A 22,415-nucleotide genomic window follows, 5' to 3' on the forward strand; every position below is an offset into this window, starting at 1 on the left:
TGAATAAACCGGCTGTAAAATGTGAGAAACAGGCTCCAGGATTTCCCTTCTTTATCCTGCAGTTGTAATGTGTCTTTATATTCAATAACTCATTGACTCAGCAAACATCTGGAGACTACATTATAGAATCAAATTGATCACATTTACCATATTTAAGCTGGCTTAGGTAAAGGAATATGCCTAGCTATATCTTGATTAAACCTTGACAAATGGTCTATGAAAAAGAGCATTAATTTTCATTACAGTATTTCTGTGAAATACATATAGTCTACAATATGAAACCAGTCTGGGCTGTATGGACTACATGGTGTATTCCTGCTAATGGTGGCCAGTGTTGCTGCAGTAAAGCAGAAAAGCTTTGGTGATGTGAAGAGGGTATAAAAGAAGGACTGCAGCTGTCTTGTTTAGGGCTCTAAACTGGACAAGGACGGGCACAATGCCCAAATCGGTCTGAGAATAGAAACATCCTTCAGAAGCTGCTTCTAAAACTCACCAAGTACGTTGTTGAAATGAGGAGCAACAAAGAGAGTAGAGAGATAGATCATTAGTTGTGAATGGCAGCTGGCAAAAAGGGGGAGATGGACAGATCCTTGTGATTAGCAGTTGCTCCTGGGAGCAGCCTATCACTTTGCCCTCCTTCACTCTCACTCCTTCGTCTCTCCACTCCTCTCATCCTGGTCCATTTGCACTCGTCTGACGTCACTACTTTCAGGTTTTAGAGTGGGAGGATGCAGTATGTTTCTTAGTGCATAAGGTGGCCTGCTTGGCTATACAGTGTAGATGTTTGTGTAATGTGACTGCATTATCCACTGTATTGTTGCAGAACTCAAAGTCCTTTACATGTAGCTTCCCCCTATTATTTGGTTTTCACTTCTGTGGCTTTCTATGTACTGCAGTTTAGCTCATACATCTTTATGTCTGTTGTGGCTCTGTGCTAAGTGCAACACACTATTGTTCATTGCTAGCAGATAGTCTTTTAATTACATTAATACTGAAATTTTAAGTTGATTGATCTTGGAAAACACCTTTATATCTGGAGTCATAAGCCAACATTTGCTGCAAAGACAGATATCTTACTACTAATTGTGTTGTCATGTCATCCCAGTGTATTCAAGCCTTACAAGAAAAAAAAATCTCTGGGGATAATAAAATTGTGTGTTAAAGAATTTTCCATCGTCTTAGGCCCAATTTATCTTGCAGGCTTCCTTGACATAACAAACACGTCCCTATTTCCCTACGATTAATGAAGTGCAGTCTGGACTCCCCTTACTGCAGTGCTGCCGAGCTAGCTGCCTGTTGATTCGGCAATTTGGCCCATCAACAGGCGAGAGGATGGCGTGGGCAATTGCTCCTGTGCTGGTGCGTGTCCTGATGCAATATGGGCTGTGGTTCTGTGAAGTGGCGGCACAGAGGAATTGGTTGAGAGCACCTGGCGTTGCTAGTGTCAGATAAACAGAAGTGCTGAGGGATGGACTCATCATGGGTTCCTGAGGTGATGAAGTTTAATAACACTGTCTCTCGCCAATGAGCCGGCACAGCTCGCACATTTATCACACACACACGCGCGCGCGCGCACACACTCATACATGCGCATATGCAACTCTAACAATCAGGCGTCCCTTCAACACACACACACACACACACAAGGTTGAGTTAATCAAGAGGTCAATTGCATTCGAATCAACAAAGGTCTGTCGTCGTAGTCACCGGACACATTTCTGCCCCTAACAACAGCTCTCCTAATGGTTACATTTACTTTCTGTTCCTGTGCATGGCTGGCGGAAATAAGCTGGTTCTGGTACAGAGACCTCCAGACAGCAAGTACCTCCAACAACTATTTAAACTGTTCCATTCTCTCCTATTGCCTGTCTCTGTCTGCATGCCTGGCACTTCACATTAGCGAGATTGATTGGGTTAATGGTCCTGCAATGGACAGACATCTATTCCGGGTGTCTTAACTTGTTTTGTATGGTGGCTGCTTCATGCCACATAAACTGAGTAGAGCTCAAGTGCTGCTGGGCTAGTGCCCTGCTGGCTGCTGTTAAGGCTAAAGCCCCCTCTGTTGGGCATCTCACTGCAAATGTTGCGCTTATTGAATGCTCCATCTCACCAAGCTGAATCTGATTTGTAAAGCATAATGGATGGTGGGCTTAGCTTAATCTGTCATGGATGGATTTAGTGTGTAAACGGCGAAAATCTGTCATGGCTCTTATAAAATTGTGAGTATGAGTAGCAGTAGTTCCTGTTTTGCAGTTTTCGCCATTCATTATTTGAATTGGGATACTCGGGATTTGGCGAAGGCAGTGCTTTGGACTGCAGCGGCGGGTTCACGTCTGTCTAAGCAGTTCTCATTGTACTCCCCAGGAAACACTACAATTAAAGATGGTGCAGCCGTAGTACATAATACAATAAGACAATCTAGCTAAACAGGACTTAATTAATTTACAAACAAGCTACATGAGACTTACCAAGTGAACAACACTGTGCACTTTGTCCACTCATCCTATCAAACACTTGCCAAACATCAAATGAGACATATATCTGGATATCTGCAAATAACAGAGCCTTGAAATTCCCTCTGTGTTCAGATTCCTAGGCCTTACATTATTGAAATTAATGGAAATACAAGAGTACCAACACCACAGTTTCTCTACGCCTACAAATACAATACAAGAGTAAAATGTACTCCAAAGAATTTTCGTAAGAGTTACATGTTACAGACAATGTCTGACTGGTCCAGGTGAGTGGGCTGCCGGCCCACTGCCAGGGGCGGAGCTTGGTTTACTCTCCCATGGGTGCGAACCTTAGCCCCCAACCCCACCCCGCTGCTAAAATTGCTACCAATGTTAACCAGATAATATTAACCCTTTAGAACTCATAGCTAACGTCCCCCTATTATCGACCGCACCCTATGATCAGCCATTTCTAGCGGTCGGAGAACTAAATCCTCTCAAGTTCAAAATGTATATTTTATAGAGGTAAAAAAATATATGTTGTGTGGAAATTGATTTAGGCAAATTGTAAATTGTGAAATTCGACTTGCGTGACAGACCAGACATCATGTAATATCAAAGTGATCAGTCTTTTTTCTTTACCAGAAGGCACACATGGTAGCTAAAACCTTCTAGTAAACACTTCAGAGAAGACTATGTCCCAATCCCAATGTCCCCCCTAAGCCCTAAACCCTAAGCCCTGAACCCTCACAGACTTAACTGACGTCAGCTGATAAGTGATTGAGTGCAAGAGGCTGCAAGGGCTCTAAATGCTATAAATCGTAATGGGACATCACTTTGCGACTTGATCATGTTACCTTGACGACGCTGATACATGTTGCACACTATTGTGGGTTTCTTTGCGGCCAAGGCACTTAATAGACCGACTGCCTGATTTATATGTCTTGCAGGCTCTTGCCCTACGGAGTGGACAAGAGGTGTCAATAACAATCTATATTTGTCAATAATCAGTGTACTATTTTTGGTCAAAACAGCATTGTCAAGCAAAAACTAAATATACTAGGCGTGTAATAAGGTGATTATATTCCTCTGATTTCATATGTTCTATGTGCCGTCTTAAATACTTGTTAATATAGTGCAGTTTACCGTTCTTCTTCACTTACAAGGCGGGTTTGCCGGGATGTTTCTAGCGAGAACGCACTTCAAAGTCCGTGAGTGTGGACATTGGGAATGGGCCTATGATCTGTGTGAGGTCCTGTCCTAATCTGTTTAGTTTAGATTTCCTTTTTGTTTATGAATGTAAACTATTCTGTGTGGTTTTTGTCTTTTGTTCTTACACGCAGCCTGTCCTTGTCCTTATTGCTTTGACCTGCGTCTTGTTTGCCCCCTCGTTATGTCCCTATTTACGTTCCTCCTGCCCTAGTGTTTCTGGTCTGTCATTGTCTTATGTGATGTCTGTGTTAGGTTGTTGTGTTGAAGTTCTGTTAAGTTGTATGTTTAGTAAATAACCTTTGTCTGAACCTCTGTGTCTTGCTGCAACCACCATTAAGACATGACAATCTGTCGTTTGTCATAGAAATAAAAAGGATATAAAATGTAATTCAACAAAATAGTAAGGTTGCCGATAATTGGGAATGGGGAGGGGTCGTATTTTTCTGCTACATTGCTAACCAACTACCATTTCTGACATTTCAGAAATGCTAATTTATGACATACTACCTAACAATTTTATGTCAGTGATAATCACAAAACTTTGAAAAGTTGATCAAATGATTACTCGGTACAAGAAGATATTTCAAAACTGCTGTTGGCTATGCCGATAATAGGGAGTTATTTAAATTTAGAGTAGGTCAGAAGTATGACCAGATGGACAAGGACAGGGACAGCAACGGGCCTCCCAAACCAGGTACTCCGCAGGTGTGGACCAGGACCTCATGTCCTCCTAAAGTTTAAAACGGGAGGAGACTGGGAAAATTCTGAAAATGCATTCCTCATATCAACAACGATTTATAGTGGAGAAGGAGAACTTAGTGGGGAAGGAGAACTGACCCAATCCCCCAGCACAATAGTACAGCAGCGTAAGACCTATATGTGACTTTGAAAGATTGATGTCTCACTCTTGTCAAAAAGAGGCAGTGTTTTGTTTTTGGCAAACTTAGGTGTTTGTTCTTGTTTTTACCGATGTCAGTTATAAAGAAACGACCACCATTAAGACATGACAATCTGTCGTTTGTCATAGAAATAAAAAGGATATAAAATGTAATTCAACAAAATAGTAAGGTTGCCGATAACTGACCCAATCCCCCAGCACAATAGTACAGCAGCGTAAGACCTATATGTGACTTTGAAAGATTGATGTCTCACTCTTGTCAAAAAGAGGCAGTGTTTTGTTTTTGGCAAACTTAGGTGTTTGTTCTTGTTTTTACCGATGTCAGTTATAAAGAAACGACCACCATTAAGACATGACAATCTGTCGTTTGTCATAGAAATAAAAAGGATATAAAATGTAATTCAACAAAATAGTAAGGTTGCCGATAATTGGGAATGGGGAGGGGTCGTATTTTTCTGCTACATTGCTAACCAACTACCATTTCTGACATTTCAGAAATGCTAATTTATGACATACTACCTAACAATTTTATGTCAGTGATAATCACAAAACTTTGAAAAGTTGATCAAATGATTACTCGGTACAAGAAGATATTTCAAAACTGCTGTTGGCTATGCCGATAATAGGGAGTTATACGACAGCCTTCTTTTTAATTTCGGTAAAAACAGTCTCTTCTAACGTAAAAAGTCGTGGCTGCTTTCTTGGGTAAAGAAATGAATAAAACAAAAAAATGCAAATGTCTTATTGATGACAGCATCCATAGGAATACAGTTACAGGTTTTTATCAGGTAGATTTTATTAATTTTACCCAAATATCATTGTAAATTGATATTTGGGTAGCCATGACTTTTTGTGTTAGAATAGACTGTTTCTGTGTTGTCTGGTTATACAGCGTTGGAAATGTCCTTGCTTTTTGAAAGCGATAATGATGTCAAGGTGAGTAACAAATAAGCTGCGTATATATGTTTGGTGTTGTCCATATTTGATTCTGTGAAATGCTGGTATTATCTTTTAAATGGCAATAGCAAACCTGTCATGATAACTTGATCTCATCAGCTGTGGAGCTCGATTGTTTGCGCAGTCTAGTAATGACGTATGGCAACGATCATGTTGCCATATTTAGCGATGTAGTTGGCTAATTAGTTGGATGTTTTCTTGTGTTTCCGATTTCATTTATAAATGGAAACTGCCACAGCTAATTTGACAACTTATTGTTCTTTTTGGTCCGTCTGTCAAAGTATAGAAAAGTAATTTGGCTGCAAATGTGTGTTTCGCTTTTGAAGTGACGAGCTGTCATTTTCACTAGCTAACCAAGACAGTGGAGGCAGTCGCATGCTTTCCAAACGACATTGTCACTTGATCATGATGATGTCCTGAATCTGCCAAAAGATGTGCCAAATACTTTCACTTATAATCAGGGTTGGGTAGGTTACCTTTTAAATGTAATCCTTTACAGTTACAAGTTACTGGTCAACATTTTTTATCAGTAATGTAACTTCTGGATTACTCAAACTCAGTAACGTAATCTGATTACTTTCATATTAAGAGGCATTATAAGACAAATAGGAATATAGACAATTGAACAAAAAGGTATTCACAGAATTTTATATGACGACTAAGATATTCTTAGCTTTTCAAGCATACATTTTGAGTTATCAGATGTTTTGAACCATAGACACTAAAACTGTAAAAAACTTGGGAATCTGAACAAAAAAATCTGAACCTGCAATTATTTGGTTCAACGGCCATTCATTTTCTAAAGGTAGTATTCAACTGGGATTAACACCTGCATTCTTAGTTTAAACTCTGAAATAGGAAAAAGATTTATTAAATACCAGTTATAGCCTATTATTGTTTCGAGAAATTAGCGTAGGTAGTAGATCATTAAACTACATTTTGTATGGGTATGCTAATATTAACATATGCATACTCAGTTCTTACCAGCCAAAACCCAAGATGATTAAACAAATGCTTTGGTTACAAATCTCACTTATCTGATTATGCACGGCTACCTTTGCACGCATGCTGATCACATTCAACCTTTGGGTGTTTTTAGGACAATAAAATCAAACATGCAACGAGTCATAACTATTTAGCGCACCTATGGTTGTGTCTTATGGTTAAGCTATTATGATCCCATTATATCAATCAATCAAATGTATTTATAAAGCACTTTTTACACCAGCAGTTTTTACAAAGTGCTTTTACAGAAACACCTGGCCTTAAACCCCAAGGAGCAAACAACAGTAGTGTTGAATTTCAGTGGCTAGGAAAAACTCCATAAGAGGGCCGACATTTAGGAAACCTAGAGAGGACCCAGGCTCAGAGGGGTGACCAGTCCTCTTCTGGCTGTGCCGGGTGAGATATTAAGACTCCAATTGGAATAATTAATAAATGCATGTGGGCTGAATCCAGAGTCTATTTAAATTTAGAGTAGGTCAGAAGTATGACCAGATGGACAAGGACAGGGACAGCAACGGGCCTCCCAAACCAGGTACTCCGCAGGTGTGGACCAGGACCTCATGTCCTCCTAAAGTTTAAAACGGGAGGAGACTGGGAAAATTCTGAAAATGCATTCCTCATATCAACAACGATTTATAGTGGAGAAGGAGAACTTAGTGGGGAAGGAGAACTGACCCAATCCCCCAGCACAATAGTACAGCAGCGTAAGACCTATATGTGACTTTGAAAGATTGATGTCTCACTCTTGTCAAAAAGAGGCAGTGTTTTGTTTTTGGCAAACTTAGGTGTTTGTTCTTGTTTTTACCGATGTCAGTTATAAAGAAACGACCCCAACTGCTTGCTGAAACCACACTAGCTTACTATCGTGTTATTTTATGAGGTTATTAGAGAAATTGTGTAATAGCAAATGTGTAATTCGCTCGCAGAGGCAAAGGAGGAGGAAGAGTGAGAGGTTGATTTTTTTTTTTATTACAAGTGACTAAACACAATGAGAAAACAAATTATTATTCCAAGTTAAATTGATGTGGTGTCAAATTAAAGAAGAGGATGTGCACTTTAAAACAAAGTTAACTTGTAATTTGAATTTGTGTGCTATATCTGTTTGTTTGGAATGTGTGAGAAAATCTGGTTTATTTTGAGGAATCTACAGCAGAATTCTATTGGGGTCTAATACCATTCTTCAACTGGATCTGGATCATAACTGTATTCCCCCTTCACTCGTAGCTGCCCATGTCATTGTAACATCAGATCTATCCATCCTCTCATGTTTTATTTTACTGAAGTATTGTTATAAATAGTGTTCAGTAATCTTGTTAACATAAAGTGTGGCGTGGGTGGGCCAGTTTGAGTTCAAAAAGTCCATGGCCATTTTCCAGTCCCAGTCTGTCCCTGGTTACAGTATAAAGCACAATTACATTTTATATATTTCAAAATACATGATATATTGAACATTTGAAAATTACACTTAATTTTAGATGGTATTTATTTAGGGGGACCTTTCTTGGGGGGACCCAGCCTCTCCATGTAATATATGTATTCCAATTTGCACAACTGAAACAACTAGTCAAATAATTGTCAAGCCCTTGACTACTTGTTTCAGGTGAGCTAAATCAGGGCTTCAGCAAATATAGGGGACCTCTGGGGTCCCTGGGAGAGGTTTGAGAACCATTGCTTTAAAAGGCCCAGGTCCAGTGTTAATGCATTCATTTTAAGTTGTAAGCTGTCTTTCACCTGTAAATTGACCGAGTACCTTGGATCAAGCTACAGTACAGAAGTTTAATGATTTGCCCACATCACTCTTTCTGTGAAGGATACACTAGCAATTGGCCTCAGATGGGTTCAGTGAAAGCATATTGCCAGCCTTATAAGTCCCAGGTGGTGCTTACAAATAGATCTTTTAATACAAGGTTTTTGGAGGCAGAATGCAGGCGCGCACACACACACACACACACACACACACATACACATATACACACACACATTTGAAATACTCTATTTGAGCCCACAAATGAAAGTTACATTCGGGAAGGACTTCAGATACTTCTAAAGGTCTCTAAATGTGAGGTGACTTCAGAGCAGATAGCACCTGCTTCTCCACACAGCGAGGCTACCCGTGACCGCTGACACAGAGAAGTGCCTCGCCAGCTGCCTTGTCCTTGACTTCTGTCGGCCCGTGATCTGAAGGTCACGTACTGTCAGCCTGTGAACACAGCCAAGACTCCCGAATATCAGTAGCGCGAGCCTGCACTGATACCCGAGGCCGTTCAGGCGTAACATTTTTACCTTGTCAGCAAAGGTCTGCTCCATGTAGAGGGGAAATAAGCAGCCCATTTCCAAAATCACAACCTCCCTCTGGCCTTTCCCCACAACGACAACAACGTCTGGCTCATTCTGTGCAGGAAACACATTATTTTCTGGTCACAATCGGTCCAAATACTGGCATACTAGCATTCTATATACTAAACAGTACATACTTCATCATCACCCATGAAGTATATCCTTGCAGTACATAGTATGTGATGTGACGTTCAGCCGCCGTTTCCAATAATGTGGTATGCAAGTTCATGTATGTACGGTAAGCCAATAATAATATGTTCAACAGACTGTAGGGGAACAAAACAATAAATCTAAAGAAAAATAAACCTCCCGGTGAATTTAGTGATCATTACTGTGACGTCCTGGAGACGTCATAAAGATATTTCTGTTTGTTTTGTCTTTTACCAAACCAATAGGAAAACGTTTTTTTAACAGAGAATAGACAATCATATCCAACATGAGCACTGGATTGTAAAAAGCAATTACTTCACCGAAAATGCAATGTAAAACATGTATTTATAGACATCATTAGTGATCGCAGAGAATTCCGCTGCATTTTCAATTATCATTTCTATTCTGTCATGAGCACCTGACCAGGAAATCAAATTGCTTTCAATATGATTTGTGAAATCCAACATTACTTACGCTAGCCCTGTTGCCATTGTATCCATACCTATATGATTGTAGTCTACCCCTTTCCGGTTGGCAAGTTAGGCAATGTCCCGCCTTCAGAGAATGACTGACAGGGCGGTGGAATATCAAAATTAAAATGCAATCGCATTGAATTGTCATTAAGTGAGGAGAATGGCGTTACAGCGTGTAAATTCAAATGCAAAGGGTGGCGCTGTTTCTCCGTTTTTACATTTGAATTGCCATTTGAATGTTGTATAACAAAGCAGATGTGTGTACCTGTAAGTGAAAATTGTAATGCAAATCACATTATTGCTTTTACATTTTCTTATTGACTCAAATATTGCATGCAAAAGGGAAAAATGTAAATGCTATTGTGGGATTGCATTTTCATTTTTCAATTTTCATTAACATTTGAATTAAGTAAACCACAGAGCGGGGCATGACATTGAAAATGAAATGCCAAATGTCTTTTCATTAACATTTTAATATTGACAGTGAATGTGCATACCAGTACATGAAAATGTTAATGCAAATCACATGATTGCATTTTAATTTTCATATTGACTGAAATAATGCAAAAGTGGAAAATGAAAATGCAATGTGGGATTGCATTAACATTTTAATTATGTTAGCTGTATGCTTCTATACTCATCATGCTAGCTGAGAGAATGCAATGACTGTGCAAAGCTGTAATCAAAGCAAAGGTTGGCTACTAAAGAATCTACAATATGAAATGTATTTTGATCTGTTTTACAGATCTGTTTGTTCGGATGCTACATGTTCAATTTGTGTTATTTCATAGTTTTGATGTCTTTACTATTTATTCTACGTCCTGAGTGAGTAGGTGTGTCCAAACCTTTGACTGGTACTCTACAGTATGTCCATATGCTTCCATACCTCAAACACACCTGTAGGTGTCTGAATTTGTTACGCAGTTTGTGAATCCCAAACCAGCACCTTGCCTGCCCCTAACTGGTTCTCCATTGTATCATGTTTCTAACTCCAATGATTACTTCTGGAGAGTGTCAAGGTGATCAATAAATCAGTTTTTTTTATGGGCGTACTTTGGGGGACACTACATCACCTATCACTGTCATCTTTACTCTCTGGCTGCACATGCAATGCCAGACTCACTGGTACCAGCTTACAGTTTCTCCAAGTTCCTCTGAGGCAAAAACCTCTTTTACTTTAACTCACTCCTCAATATCTGCTTACCCAACAGAAAGCTGTGCTCCGGTAGGTACCTCAAACTGAGCATGTGTGGGAACAAATTGGAAAATAATCTCAAAGTTGACACTTTTGTCACCCCTAACTGTGTGTAGAGGATGGGTGTGTGTGTGTGTGTTTGTGGGTGTGTGTGTGTGCACATGCATGTGTGTGCGTGTGTGTACAGTACTACTATGCTTGTGAGTTCCAGATGGCAAATCATGACTAGTGAGGACATTTTGTTAGTCCTCACTTAAATAAATGTTTTTTTGTAAGCTTGAGTTTAAGGTGAGGGCTATAATAGAATTTTAGTGGTTTTAGGTTAGGGTTATAATGGGGTTTAAGTGGTTTTAGGTTAGGGTTATAATGGGGTTTTAGTGGTTGAGGTTAGGGTTATAATGGGGTTTTAGTGGTTTATGTTAGGGTTAAGGATTAATGTTAGGGTTATGGGTTAGACAGACTGTTTTTAATTCTATTTTTTTATAACTTGATTGTTGTCTTGCATTTTCATGCCTTTTGGCAGGTCATCATTGTAAATGATGATTGTCAATAAGCTGAAAAATCATTCTTTAAAAATCATTTAAATCAATCAAATGTATTTATTGAGCCCTTTTTACATCAGCAGTTGTTAAAAAGTGCTTCCACAAAACACCCAGCCTAAAACCCCAAGGAGCAAGCAACAAGACCTCATGTCCTCAAGTTTGAACGGAGCAGGAGGCAAGAAAATGTATAGAGTGCATTCCTTAGGTTTACAAGGATTTACATTGGGGAAGGAGAACTGACCCTACTTCCCACAGCACATTAATATAGCAGAATAAAACCTTGGGGCTGAGACAGGGGGGATCCAGTGACACTGTGGCCCTATCTGGGGGAGGCCCAGGAAAGGGCCCAGCAGGTAGGAAGTCAGTCAATCCACCCACATTGCCAAGCATCAACCAAAGGGACATCAACCAACCGCAACCACCTTAAAAGGAGGGCAGAGTATTGCCAGCAGAGTTCGCTCCAATTGCACAATGGGCGCAACGGAGAGACAACAACAAGCCAGTGACTCCACCCCCGAATGTCATTGGTGAGAGGGCATCCCAGTGGCTATGAGAGCCCATCTGGCAAGATGGCAAGTCAATCCTTTCCATTCACCTTCACCACCTTGGGCCAAACTGCACTTAAACATAGACCATGCTGAAGAGACAAGTCTTTAGCAGACACTTAAAAGTCTGCATCTCTAAATTGCTGAATTCTTATATTGGAGTCTGGTGTCGTGGTCTAAGCTCCTGATTTCGGACCACACATGCCCCTGGCGACGGGAGTTTGAGCCCAAGCTCGGCCAGCTGTCTATGCCTCTACTTCCTGCTGTCCTGTAAATAACACAGTACAAATACCCCAAAACAATCTGTAAGTAGTGTCAACAGTGCGTCACTGTGTTCCACAGTGTTTGTTTGCCCCCCTACACAGGGGTCGGTGGGCTTTGATTGTCTAAAATAAGATTTCTGCCATTGACAAACACTTCTGCAAGTAAAAGAGGCAGAGTTTTCTGTACCAGAGGCTCCCATTGAAACACATTGTATACCTATGTCTAAGTGCCATTCGCCATCCAATCACAAACGTTTTGTGACGTTTAAAAGCTGTATCTCGCCTTGTATCGATCTCTTTTGGTCTTCTTGATTCCACTGTGTCCCCCATTTACACTGTCTGTTCTTGACATGCTCCCAGAGAGAGAGAGAAAGAGAGAGGAACTGATTTTCATTGGGCACAACAGTCAGTGAGTGAGTCATCCCAAAGATGCACTTGAGGCAGAAAACATCTGCAGAGAGCTTCTAGCATAATGAAACAAGGTGTGAACAGTACCATTCACTAGCTCACCTCCATCTATCCCCTGACAACCAGTCGCCCCCCCCACACCCCCCCCCCCCCACCCGAGTTCTAAAGGGCACAGAGCAGAGACAGGAATAGATATCAGCAGGGAGGGCCGACCGGTGCCATATCCTGTTCAGTGAAGTCACTCGAGGGCAAAGGGCAAGCGGAACACAATAGCTGTCGTGCGGGTAGAAAAAGTAAACTGGCAGTGTAGACGCACAAGCCCATAGGCCCTGCATTCGGCCGCCTTCAGAGGGGTCTCCACGGATACGGCGTCCAAGGTCATTAAGCCGTCTCAGAAAACCTATACAGTGGAAGTCAGAGCCAAGGGATTGTCCAGAGAGCTGACACATAAATCCAGCTAATCCGGTTACATGTGGCCTGCTGTACCCGGTGGCCTGGGTGCGTTTGGTATGCAGGAAGCCCTGCGACCCTTCCCCTGGGTCGTCCGAGGGACAGACTGTACGGTTCTCCTGCTCCCCTCTGTCACCGACGCCCTGTACACAGTTCCACAGGGACAGTTTCATAGGGCGGAGTGCCAGGGTGCCATTCTTTACTGTCTCCTTTTCTGAAATGTTTAAGCGCTTGTACCAATTAGTGTTGTTGATCAAGCGGGACTGGGGTTGTGATGTGATTTTACCTAGTAGAGAGCCAGACTTAGCCATAATTAGCTTGCCCCCTCTAAACTAGAAAACGTGTAGACATTTACATGATATTCTTTTATTTTGCTGTATCAAGAGTTGTTTTTGTGTAAAGGGCAAATACACTGTACTCATCACAATCGCATTTCTTGCGCTTAAATTAGATGTATCAGGTCCCTATCGTATAGGTTTTTAAATTGCACTCTCAAAATCTTACGTAGCTTTTTGATTTGATCCTTTTGCATAGCGCCTTGGCAGGACATGAACACTTTTAGAGGAGATGCTACTTGAGGGGCGAATTAGCATTTTGTGCTTGTGTAGTCACAGGAAAGAAAACACTGTTCAATTATACAATTGTACAATTAAATCCCTCCATTTCAGAACATGCTCATCACATTCCTGCCAGGTTTCTTCTAGGAAAATATCATTCTTTTCCAGGAGGTGCAAGAATGGCCTTCTTAAAAGGTTGATCTGTAGCATTTCTCCAATGTGAGGTAATTGGCTGTCAAGGTACTTTTCTCTCCTTTTTTTTCTTCCAAATACCTCCCCCACACACACCTTTTTTCCAGTGGGCGATCGATGCTTTCCCTCCTCAGTTGGCCCATATAAAGCTAGGCATGCAGACAGACAGACGTCATCACAGCGTGAACACGTGTCTCCAAGATTCTTCTCTCTGTCCCGAGGGCAGATGGTGGTAACAGATTGGACAGTGCAGGACCAGGGCAGTGTTTGCTAGCTGCTCTTTCCAGCCTGGCCTTGTACAACAGCACTGGGAAGAGTCTGAGCAGGGTCCAGAGAGAGACTGTTTCAACATGCTTTGGGCTTCTATTGAAATGCTTCCTGCTAGTTTTTCTTTTTGGGAGGGTTGGGCATGGGGGCATTGCACAAATCACATTTGGCTTGGAAATTAAACAGAAAAAAATATTGTAACTACTACTTGGTTCAAATTCATAGGTAGCTCATTATTAGTACATTTCCAAATCTGTTTGTGCTCTTGTTGATCCATCTTCGATCTTCTGTCCTGGTCACTGCTCTTTACTTACAACTGTCTGAAAGGTCATACAAGGTGTTTTTATGGATATTCAATAGCAGAAATCTCTCACCCACAAACAGATCGCTGGAAGAACCACTAAAAAATATCCTAAAGGCAAATGTCACACCTGTCAACACAGATGGAAATGCAAAAGGCAAAATTAGTCTTTAAAACAGAAGAAGAAATAATTCACAAGACACACAGAACAACACATGAATCTCGGCGTGGTGTAGTTAAAACGCCTGTCCTTTGTGGGGATTGGAGTCAAATGACCTGTCAGCGAGGCTGTTCACAACTCTTAATTCCAGCGTTCTGCAGTACAGAGCTGTCAGGGCCTGATGATTTCTGTTTATTTGAATCAATATAAAGGATTCAAATCATACTGTGGGCCTGAAAACAGACAATACATATGTATATTAAATTAGATTGGGACCTGATTGTAAAGAGTTTATGGGCTGTGTGCTGAGTGCATCTCTAGCTTAATCACATAACAAATGTCATGTTATTCATTACATATGGAATATTTGTGTTAAGTTACAGAAACAATCCATCCAGTGTGATTGTTCATTTAGCATTTTTGACATGGATAATCATTTGCTTTTGATTGATAGAAGGGAGATAGCTGTTTACTCTAGATAATGTAATGAGACTGTGATTGAGTCCAAAATGGCACACCTTTCCCTTATGCGCTACTGAGGGACCTTGTGCCACTATTCTAAAGGACCGCTCAGTGTTAGCTAGTCATCCAATGAGCTGTTGGATTTTTCATCACTAATTTGATCTCTTCATCCTTTCCTCTTTCCGATTCCTCTAGGTGTCAGTAGCTAACGGTGACACAACAATATCCTCTCCTCAGATGTTAAGCCTCATTTCACAAGGCTATAAGACTTTCTGGCGATGATTGTGTAACGGTTGTTTTGGCGCTGTCATGATGTCACACTATACAACCCGTCCGTTGACATCCTCTGGCTTCGCCATCACATTCATTTGACCATGTCAGGCAGTAGCCAGCGTAGGGCAGGAAGATTGGAGTAGTGTGTCACGTTAACTTCGGATGGCTCCTCGTTCGAGCTTTTGTCTCATTGCATTGCTTTGGCAGGAGCCCTGTCACACAAAAGCCCGTATTTGGACTGTCAGCTCGTATCACAGCCCCCCCCCCCCCCCTCCCCCCCGCACCACCTCTGAGCTCTGTGTGTGTGGTTGAGGACAGTGGGCAAGCCTGGGTCTGCCAATGGATGTGGAAGCGTGCTCTGGTGTCTTTGCTTCCTCTATAGTGGCAGCCCTTGTGATGACTCACAACGCCCACGAAAAGGGCAGCAGAAAGAAGAAGAAGAAAGCAGAGGAGAAAATGGCCATGGATATCAGATGAGAGTTAGGATGGAGAGAAAAGGGGAGGAGAGTGCATTAGCTACTGGAGATGGGGAAACAATTGGTGGCTACGAGCATGAGCGGACACACGTGATGCCTTTTTGCTATTATAAATCTGCTAACAACACTATTGGAATGGTAAAAAGCAGTGCAGTGTCATAAACATTATATACTGTTTCATGTGCCACCTCTTTTAGCCTATCAGCATTCAGGTTTTGAACAAGATGGTTTATAGGCTGCTAATCTATAATGAGCATTTGGCTCTTCAGTTGGTATTGCTCCATCCCCCTACCAAGATGGTTGCTGGATTTTCTGATCTGCATGTTTTATCATTCATGTTGAACCTGTGCTGATTAGCTACCTAGCTTGCTATGATCACCAAGATGCATTTAATGTATCTCTCTTTAATAAAACCACAGCCGTGAATTCCTAGAGTCCTATTTTGGCAACCCAAAATGCATTATATTGACTGAATTTCGTTGCACAAAATATTTTGACTCTTGCATTTTTGGTTGCATGCATAATTTCATGATGGGATTGCTATTGCTGAACTACTTACCCTGAGCACCGAATATACTGTAGCAGAAACATGCTCAAAGCAACAAAAAAAAGAGAACAGCTAGTTATTGCATTTTGACTGCATTGCAACAACATAGCACTGAAAATATGAAGCAAATTCAGTGAGCTATCACCTTGCATTAAGGGAAGAGGACAGTCCAGCCCGCACTGAAAGTGGTCTTTCATTGATTGTACTGTCCTAATTCCAAAGGCCAGAATTTTACAACTGTACATTTTTTTTTATCAGCAGAACACATGCTAGGCGCTCATTTGCAATAGGTTTAATTTGTTAGCTTGACTTTTATAACATATACACAGAGAAGGTGCTGAAAGTCTGAGACAGATGGCACAACTCGGAGCCAAACCAAATGGCTAGAGTAGGCACATTAAATTTACATAGAAGTCACTACGCAGACGCTATTATGCACAGCAACTTCCAGGAGTAACTCACTGCAGTGTACATTTTCATACTTGGAATTGAACCCACAACCCTGCTGTTGCAAACACAGTGCCCTACCCACTGACCTACACAGGACACAGTCGTGTTGGTGAGTGTTCGTACTTCATTGTATTGTTTAGTACACAAGGCGGTTAAAAAATAAATAAAAGAAGAGTAAGAACCTGGACTTGGAAATGCCGGACTAAATTACTGACCCATGTGTCAGCCTTATTCTCTTTGCCTACGTGGGGTGTGCAGGGTCCGGGTGTTGGGTGGTTTGTGGTGAGCTGGGAGGCTGGTCAGTAGGATGATGGGGTGTGCAGGGTCCGGGTGTTGGGTGGTTTGTGGTGAGCTGGGAGGCTGGTCAGTAGGATGATGGGGTGTGCAGGGTCCGGGTGTTGGGTGGTTTGTGGTGAGCTGGGAGGCTGGTCAGTAGGATGATGGGGTGTGCAGGGTCCGGGTGTTGGGTGGTTTGTGGTGAGCTGGGAGGCTGGTCAGTAGGATGATGGGGTGTGCAGGGTCCGGGTGTTGGGTGGTTTGTGGTGAGCTGGGAGGCTGGTCAGTAGGATGATGGGGTGTGCAGGGTCCGGGTGTTGGGTGGTTTGTGGTGAGCTGGGAGGCTGGTCAGTAGGATGATGGGGTGTGCAGGGTCCGGGTGTTGGGTGGTTTGTGGTGAGCTGGGAGGCTGGTCAGTAGGATGATGGGGTGTGCAGGGTCCGGGTGTTGGGTGGTTTGTGGTGAGCTGGGAGGCTGGTCAGTAGGATGATGGGGTGTAAGTTGGCAGCGTTCAAAACAACGTGGGCGGATGTGAATGAAATCCCAGGGCCATATTATTGTCGCTATGAGAGAGTCACATCCAGTGTAAAATCCCATTTGTTGCCTGCCGGGGGAGAGGCGGCTGGAGATGGGCCCTCTTTGATGGGATTGGCTCTCCTGCTCCTCTTTGATTATCTCTTACGCTGCTTGTTATGGTACCCCCCTAAGTGTCTTAGTTCAATTTCACTGGGACCAGAGCAGCTGTTGCCGAAGTTCGTGAGGCGAAACCAGGCAGCTTTGGAGAGCCTGTCACCGCCACACTCTGAGCAGCTGACAAAAGATTTGGGCTGTAATCTGTGGGGATTAGTTGAAAAAAAGTGAGGAAAATGCTAATCTAGAATGTTCATAAACAAGGATTTCTCAAACTAACCGCCGTTTAGGTTTTTAATGTTAAGAAGCAATTCCCGTCCACCATAAAATATGCCCCAGTGTGTTTTTGCAGAGGTTGAGGTACAGTATGTCAGCCCAGTTTGAAGTGAAATGTAAGTGAACCTAGACTAACAATGTTAATTATGTATAACATAACAGGAATTTGAACAGGTAGCGCAGCAAGGCAGGCACTACCTGCTGGGGTGACAGGAAGGAAAGGAGAGGAAATTGGCGTTAAAGGCCCAGGGTTTGCCTCTGGACAAGAAGTAGAGCACATTGATTATTACAGATTAATGCCAGGTTCTCTCTGTGTAGAATTAGCCAACTCACAAGGCACTGCTCATTGTACCCAGAATAAATCAATAGCAGGTAATTGCGATGCCATGCATTCATTGTTTTAGTTACTGAGGTCTTTGCCTTACTTTGCCCTTGATTTGAACCTTCTGCTAAAAAACTTAAGGTTTCATACCATGGATCATATAGAAATGTGGTTTTGCGTTTTAATACCTGTGTATTTATTTTTAAAAAATTGTGGGGGGAGATTTGAAATTGGAGTGAAATTGGCCTTTACAGCTTTGGTGCATGTTGTAAAACACATTAGAGACTGTGAGGTTCTGTTTTGTTCCCTTTTGTTTTTGCTGTTATCCTGGAATGTAGCCTGTTCTGTTTGGTTTTGTCCTTTGTTTTTGATTGTAGCTTGTACTTCTGTATTATTGATTACACCTGTGTCTTGTTAACGCCCCTATTTATTCTGTTCGGTTTTCCTGCTTCATTGTGAGGTATTGTTTGTATGTTACAACTCTAATACGCCTGTTGCTCTGTGAATTGTTTGGATGGCCCCTACGTGTGCAGAGTTCTCTAGCCTGGTTTTTGCTGCCAACGATGCTGTCTCGTCCATGCCTGTACTTTTGCCTGATCTGCTTTTATGTTATTGACCTTGCCTGTTACTGACCATGAGTTTTGCCTGTTCCTGATCCTGTGATTAAACCTACACACCTTGTGCTTGGGCACACCACCTGCCTGTGTTGAATTCTTACAGTGACTAGGTCTACACAAATTTTCTACACAGACATTTTCTAAAGCTGGGAGATAATAACATAGGCTTTTTAGTTTGGTTATGGGTAACATACCAATTTGTAGCTCAAACATTTGGGGTATCCCACAAGCAAGATTTGGTAGTGCCACAAGATTTGTGTCTGTACCTAAAACACACACAGAGTTATTTAGAAAGGGACTACAACTGGCATTGGTGAAAATACTTGTTAGTCTCTTTTTTTTCACCATTGAATAAACAGTGAGAGGAGGGAGAGTAGGAGTACAGTAGAAAGTCACATATAACTCACTACGAGCTACCTGTCACTGCTAATAGACAGCAATAATAGTAGGAAGGCGTGTTGTTTGAAAGAGGCCACCTGTCAGCACACAAATCCCTCTCCCTGACATTCTATATCGGAAGAAGTTACATCAGGAAGAGCGTTCAACATGATGCAAATTAGAAATAATTATAGAATGAAATCCACTCTTTTCTGTGCTAAACAGTGTGACACCTGGAGAAAGGTATATTGTATGAAGAGGGCTTTGGTGCTAGCTACAGAAGCCCCACCACTGGCAATGTATCCTAACCCCCCAGAAATGTCTCTCAAAACCACACCACAGGCAAGGCATTGTCTCACAATGTCTCTCAAAACCACACCACAGGCAAGGCATTGTCTCACAATGTCTCTCAAAACCACTCCACAGGCAAGGCATTGTCTCACAATGTCTCTCAAAACCACACCACTGGCAAGGCAATTTCTCACAATGTCTCTCAAAACCACACCACGGGCAAGGCAATGTGTCACAATGTCTCTCAAAACCACACCATGGGCAAGGCAATGTCTCACAATGTCTTTCCAAACCCGACAACAGGTAACGTCTCGTGTCTTCCAATGTCCCACCACAGGCAATATCTCAAAATGTCTCCGACATGCAAAGTTTTACAATGTCTCCCAATAACCAATGCTGCTCTGCTGCTATCAGACCTAAAACACTGCAGAAGTGAAAATAAACTTTATGTGTTTGTGCAATTATCTATATTACAATCACTGTGAGCATTTCCATTATTTGTACATTTTATTTGACATGAGCTTTCCTTGTGATAGTTTACACTAGACCCACCTTGAGGTACTGATCATAGTGGAAAAATAACATTGTCACGATTTCATTGAGAGTGAAAAGAACTAGGCATGCTGCAGGCCTCAACCATGCAATATGTTTGATGTAGTCCATGGGCTCTGCAGGGATTAGAGGGGTTTTCCAGTTCAGTCTGGAGTCAGTCCAGTCAGCCCAACTCATCCTACTCTCTTCTCTCTGCTCAGATATCCGCGGCCTGCAGGGTTTCCTTGATCAGACGTCACGGCAGGGCCTGGACGTGTCCCTGCAGAGAGTGGACAGGAACATCAGTAAGGTGTTCTCCAACCTTTTTAACACCATGAGGACGGAGGAGCTCAACCGTTACAGAGACACGCTGCGGAGAGCCATCCTGCTGCTCAGCCCCAAAGGAGCACAGGTCTTCATCCAACAGGTACATGCCTGTGTTTAGGCCCAGGAACACCCACCCAGAGAGAAACACCACGGCACCACTACCCATATCCCTTGCCCGCACACAGGTTTACATTTTAGTAATAACACCATTCAAGCTGACTTACAGGTAGTGCATTAAGGATGTACAAAATAAATCTGATAGTGGAGGTGATGGGGGCAGGGTGGCCCATCCAGACAGGGTGGGGGCAGGGCGGCCTGTCCAGACAGGGTGGGGGCAGGGCGACTTGTCCAGACAGGGTGGGGGCAGGGCGGACCATCCAGACAGGGTGGGGGCAGGGCGACTTGTCCAGACAGGGTGGGGGCAGGGAGGACCATCCAGACAGGGTGGGGGCAGGGCGGACCGTCCAGACAGGGTGGGGGCAGGGCGGACCATCCAGACAGGGTGGGGGCAGGGCGGACCATCCAGACAGGGTGAGGGCAGGGTGGACCATCCAGACAGGGTGGGGGCAGGGCGGACCATCCAGACAGGGTGGGGGCAGGGTGGACCATCCAGACAGGGTGGGGGCAGGGCGGACCATCCAGACAGGGTGGGGGCAGGGCGACTTGTCCAGACAGGGTGGGGGCAGGGCGGACCATCCAGACAGGGTGGGGGCAGGGCGGACCATCCAGACAGGGTGGGGGCAGGGTGGACCATCCAGACAGGGTGGGGGCAGGGCGGACCGTCCAGACAGGGTGGGGGCAGGGCGACTTTTCCAGACAGGGTGGGGGCAGGGCGGACCGTCCAGACAGGGTGGGGGCAGGGTGGGGGCAGGGCGGACCATCCAGACAGGGTGGGGGCAGGGCGGACCATCCAGACAGGGTGGGGGCAGGGCATCCCAAGCAGACGGTGTGGGGGCAGGGCGGACCGTCCAGACAGGATGGGGGCTGGGCAGCTCGTCCATACGGCCCTTTCACCACTAACTGATGATGTGGAGACGGTACACGGCTTCAATGTATATGAATGTGTCAGTTCAATCAGCCTCAGCACAGGCTGGCTGTATTTGTAGAAGTATTCATTTTAGCAGCTGATGAAAGCGGAAGGAATAACCATGGCACCTCTCCCTGGCGCTACGGCGGCATACTCTTTGGAATGTCAGTCAAATTGGGTGCTGGTGGCAGCTACCTGCTTTAAGATTTAATGCCTTGTCTTACTCCAACTGCTAGAGCTATTCTGCCTATACTGGGACATGTTTGTGAATATTTTAATTAGCTAAAGTACTCTTTCCACCAGGCATTCTGTTCCATGATCATAATACAACAAAGTATTTCTGTCTGTCTGTCAGCTGTACAGAACATCTGGAAGAACACCAGACTATGTGCAAATCCAAATGTGCTGGCTGGTGTGGTATACGCTCCTTCCATCACTGACCACACATACTGAGATGGAACTGATGCCAGATCAGCTTGTCAGTGGTGTGGGATTGCAGAAAACCGCTGGCTGTAAGGTATACCAGAATACTTTGTCTCATGGCTCATCAAGTGCTCACCTGTCACCTTTGACGGCCACAACAAGACAGGCTGCCACATTAGTTTGTTTCTGAAATGGCAAAACAACTACATGTAATCCACCATTATGCCTGTCCTATTCATGGATTGCAAGGTTTGTCACAATACTTTTTTGAACCTTTTTTGGGGGGGCTGGGTGAGATTTCTCAATGGGAGCTGGGTGAGATTTGGTGTAAAGGGTTCTACTATACTTGAAAACACGATCTCTGAATACTTTTAATAATTAATAGCTAAACCTTATTAATATTGAGGTGTGGCCACTGAAGTATAGCCAGCTTCACTTCTTGCTGTTCTTAAATGATTTTGAGATAATGAGAACATTGCCATATATCAAAGTAATGTACTGTACATTTGACAATGATCGCATTGTTTGTTAAATAAATGTCCTAGGTAAAAGATTGATATTAGGATAAATGTGTGTCTTAACTATAGTACTGATTACAGGATGGTCAAGTAGGAGAATACTATGCTCTTGTCCATGTGAGGAAGAACATGAGGTGTTGATGTTGTAAACCATTTGTCAGAGTGGGGGCAAAGAGAGATCAATGTGTTTTAGGACAGGATAGAGGAAGACACAACAGGGGATAGG

General features: G+C 43.0%; 1 protein-coding gene across 4 annotated transcripts in view; it reads left to right on the top strand.

The window, feature by feature from the left end:
- Positions 1-22,415, top strand: part of grid1b (glutamate receptor, ionotropic, delta 1b) — a 329,186-nt gene that overhangs the window by 188,700 nt on the left and 118,071 nt on the right. For 3 of the 4 annotated variants that reach the window (XM_013133865.4, XM_013133866.4, XM_010895654.5), the window contains one exon: positions 20,116-20,321. In XM_013133865.4, the coding sequence (XP_012989319.2) occupies positions 20,116-20,321 (206 nt within the window). Of the gene's footprint in view, positions 1-5,449; positions 5,500-20,115; positions 20,322-22,415 lie in introns of those variants that run through there. The other variant, XM_020046269.3, reaches the window with a different exon arrangement.

Source organism: Esox lucius, chromosome 5 (genome assembly GCF_011004845.1).
Source record: "Esox lucius isolate fEsoLuc1 chromosome 5, fEsoLuc1.pri, whole genome shotgun sequence".
Classification (NCBI taxonomy): domain Eukaryota; kingdom Metazoa; phylum Chordata; class Actinopteri; order Esociformes; family Esocidae; genus Esox; species Esox lucius.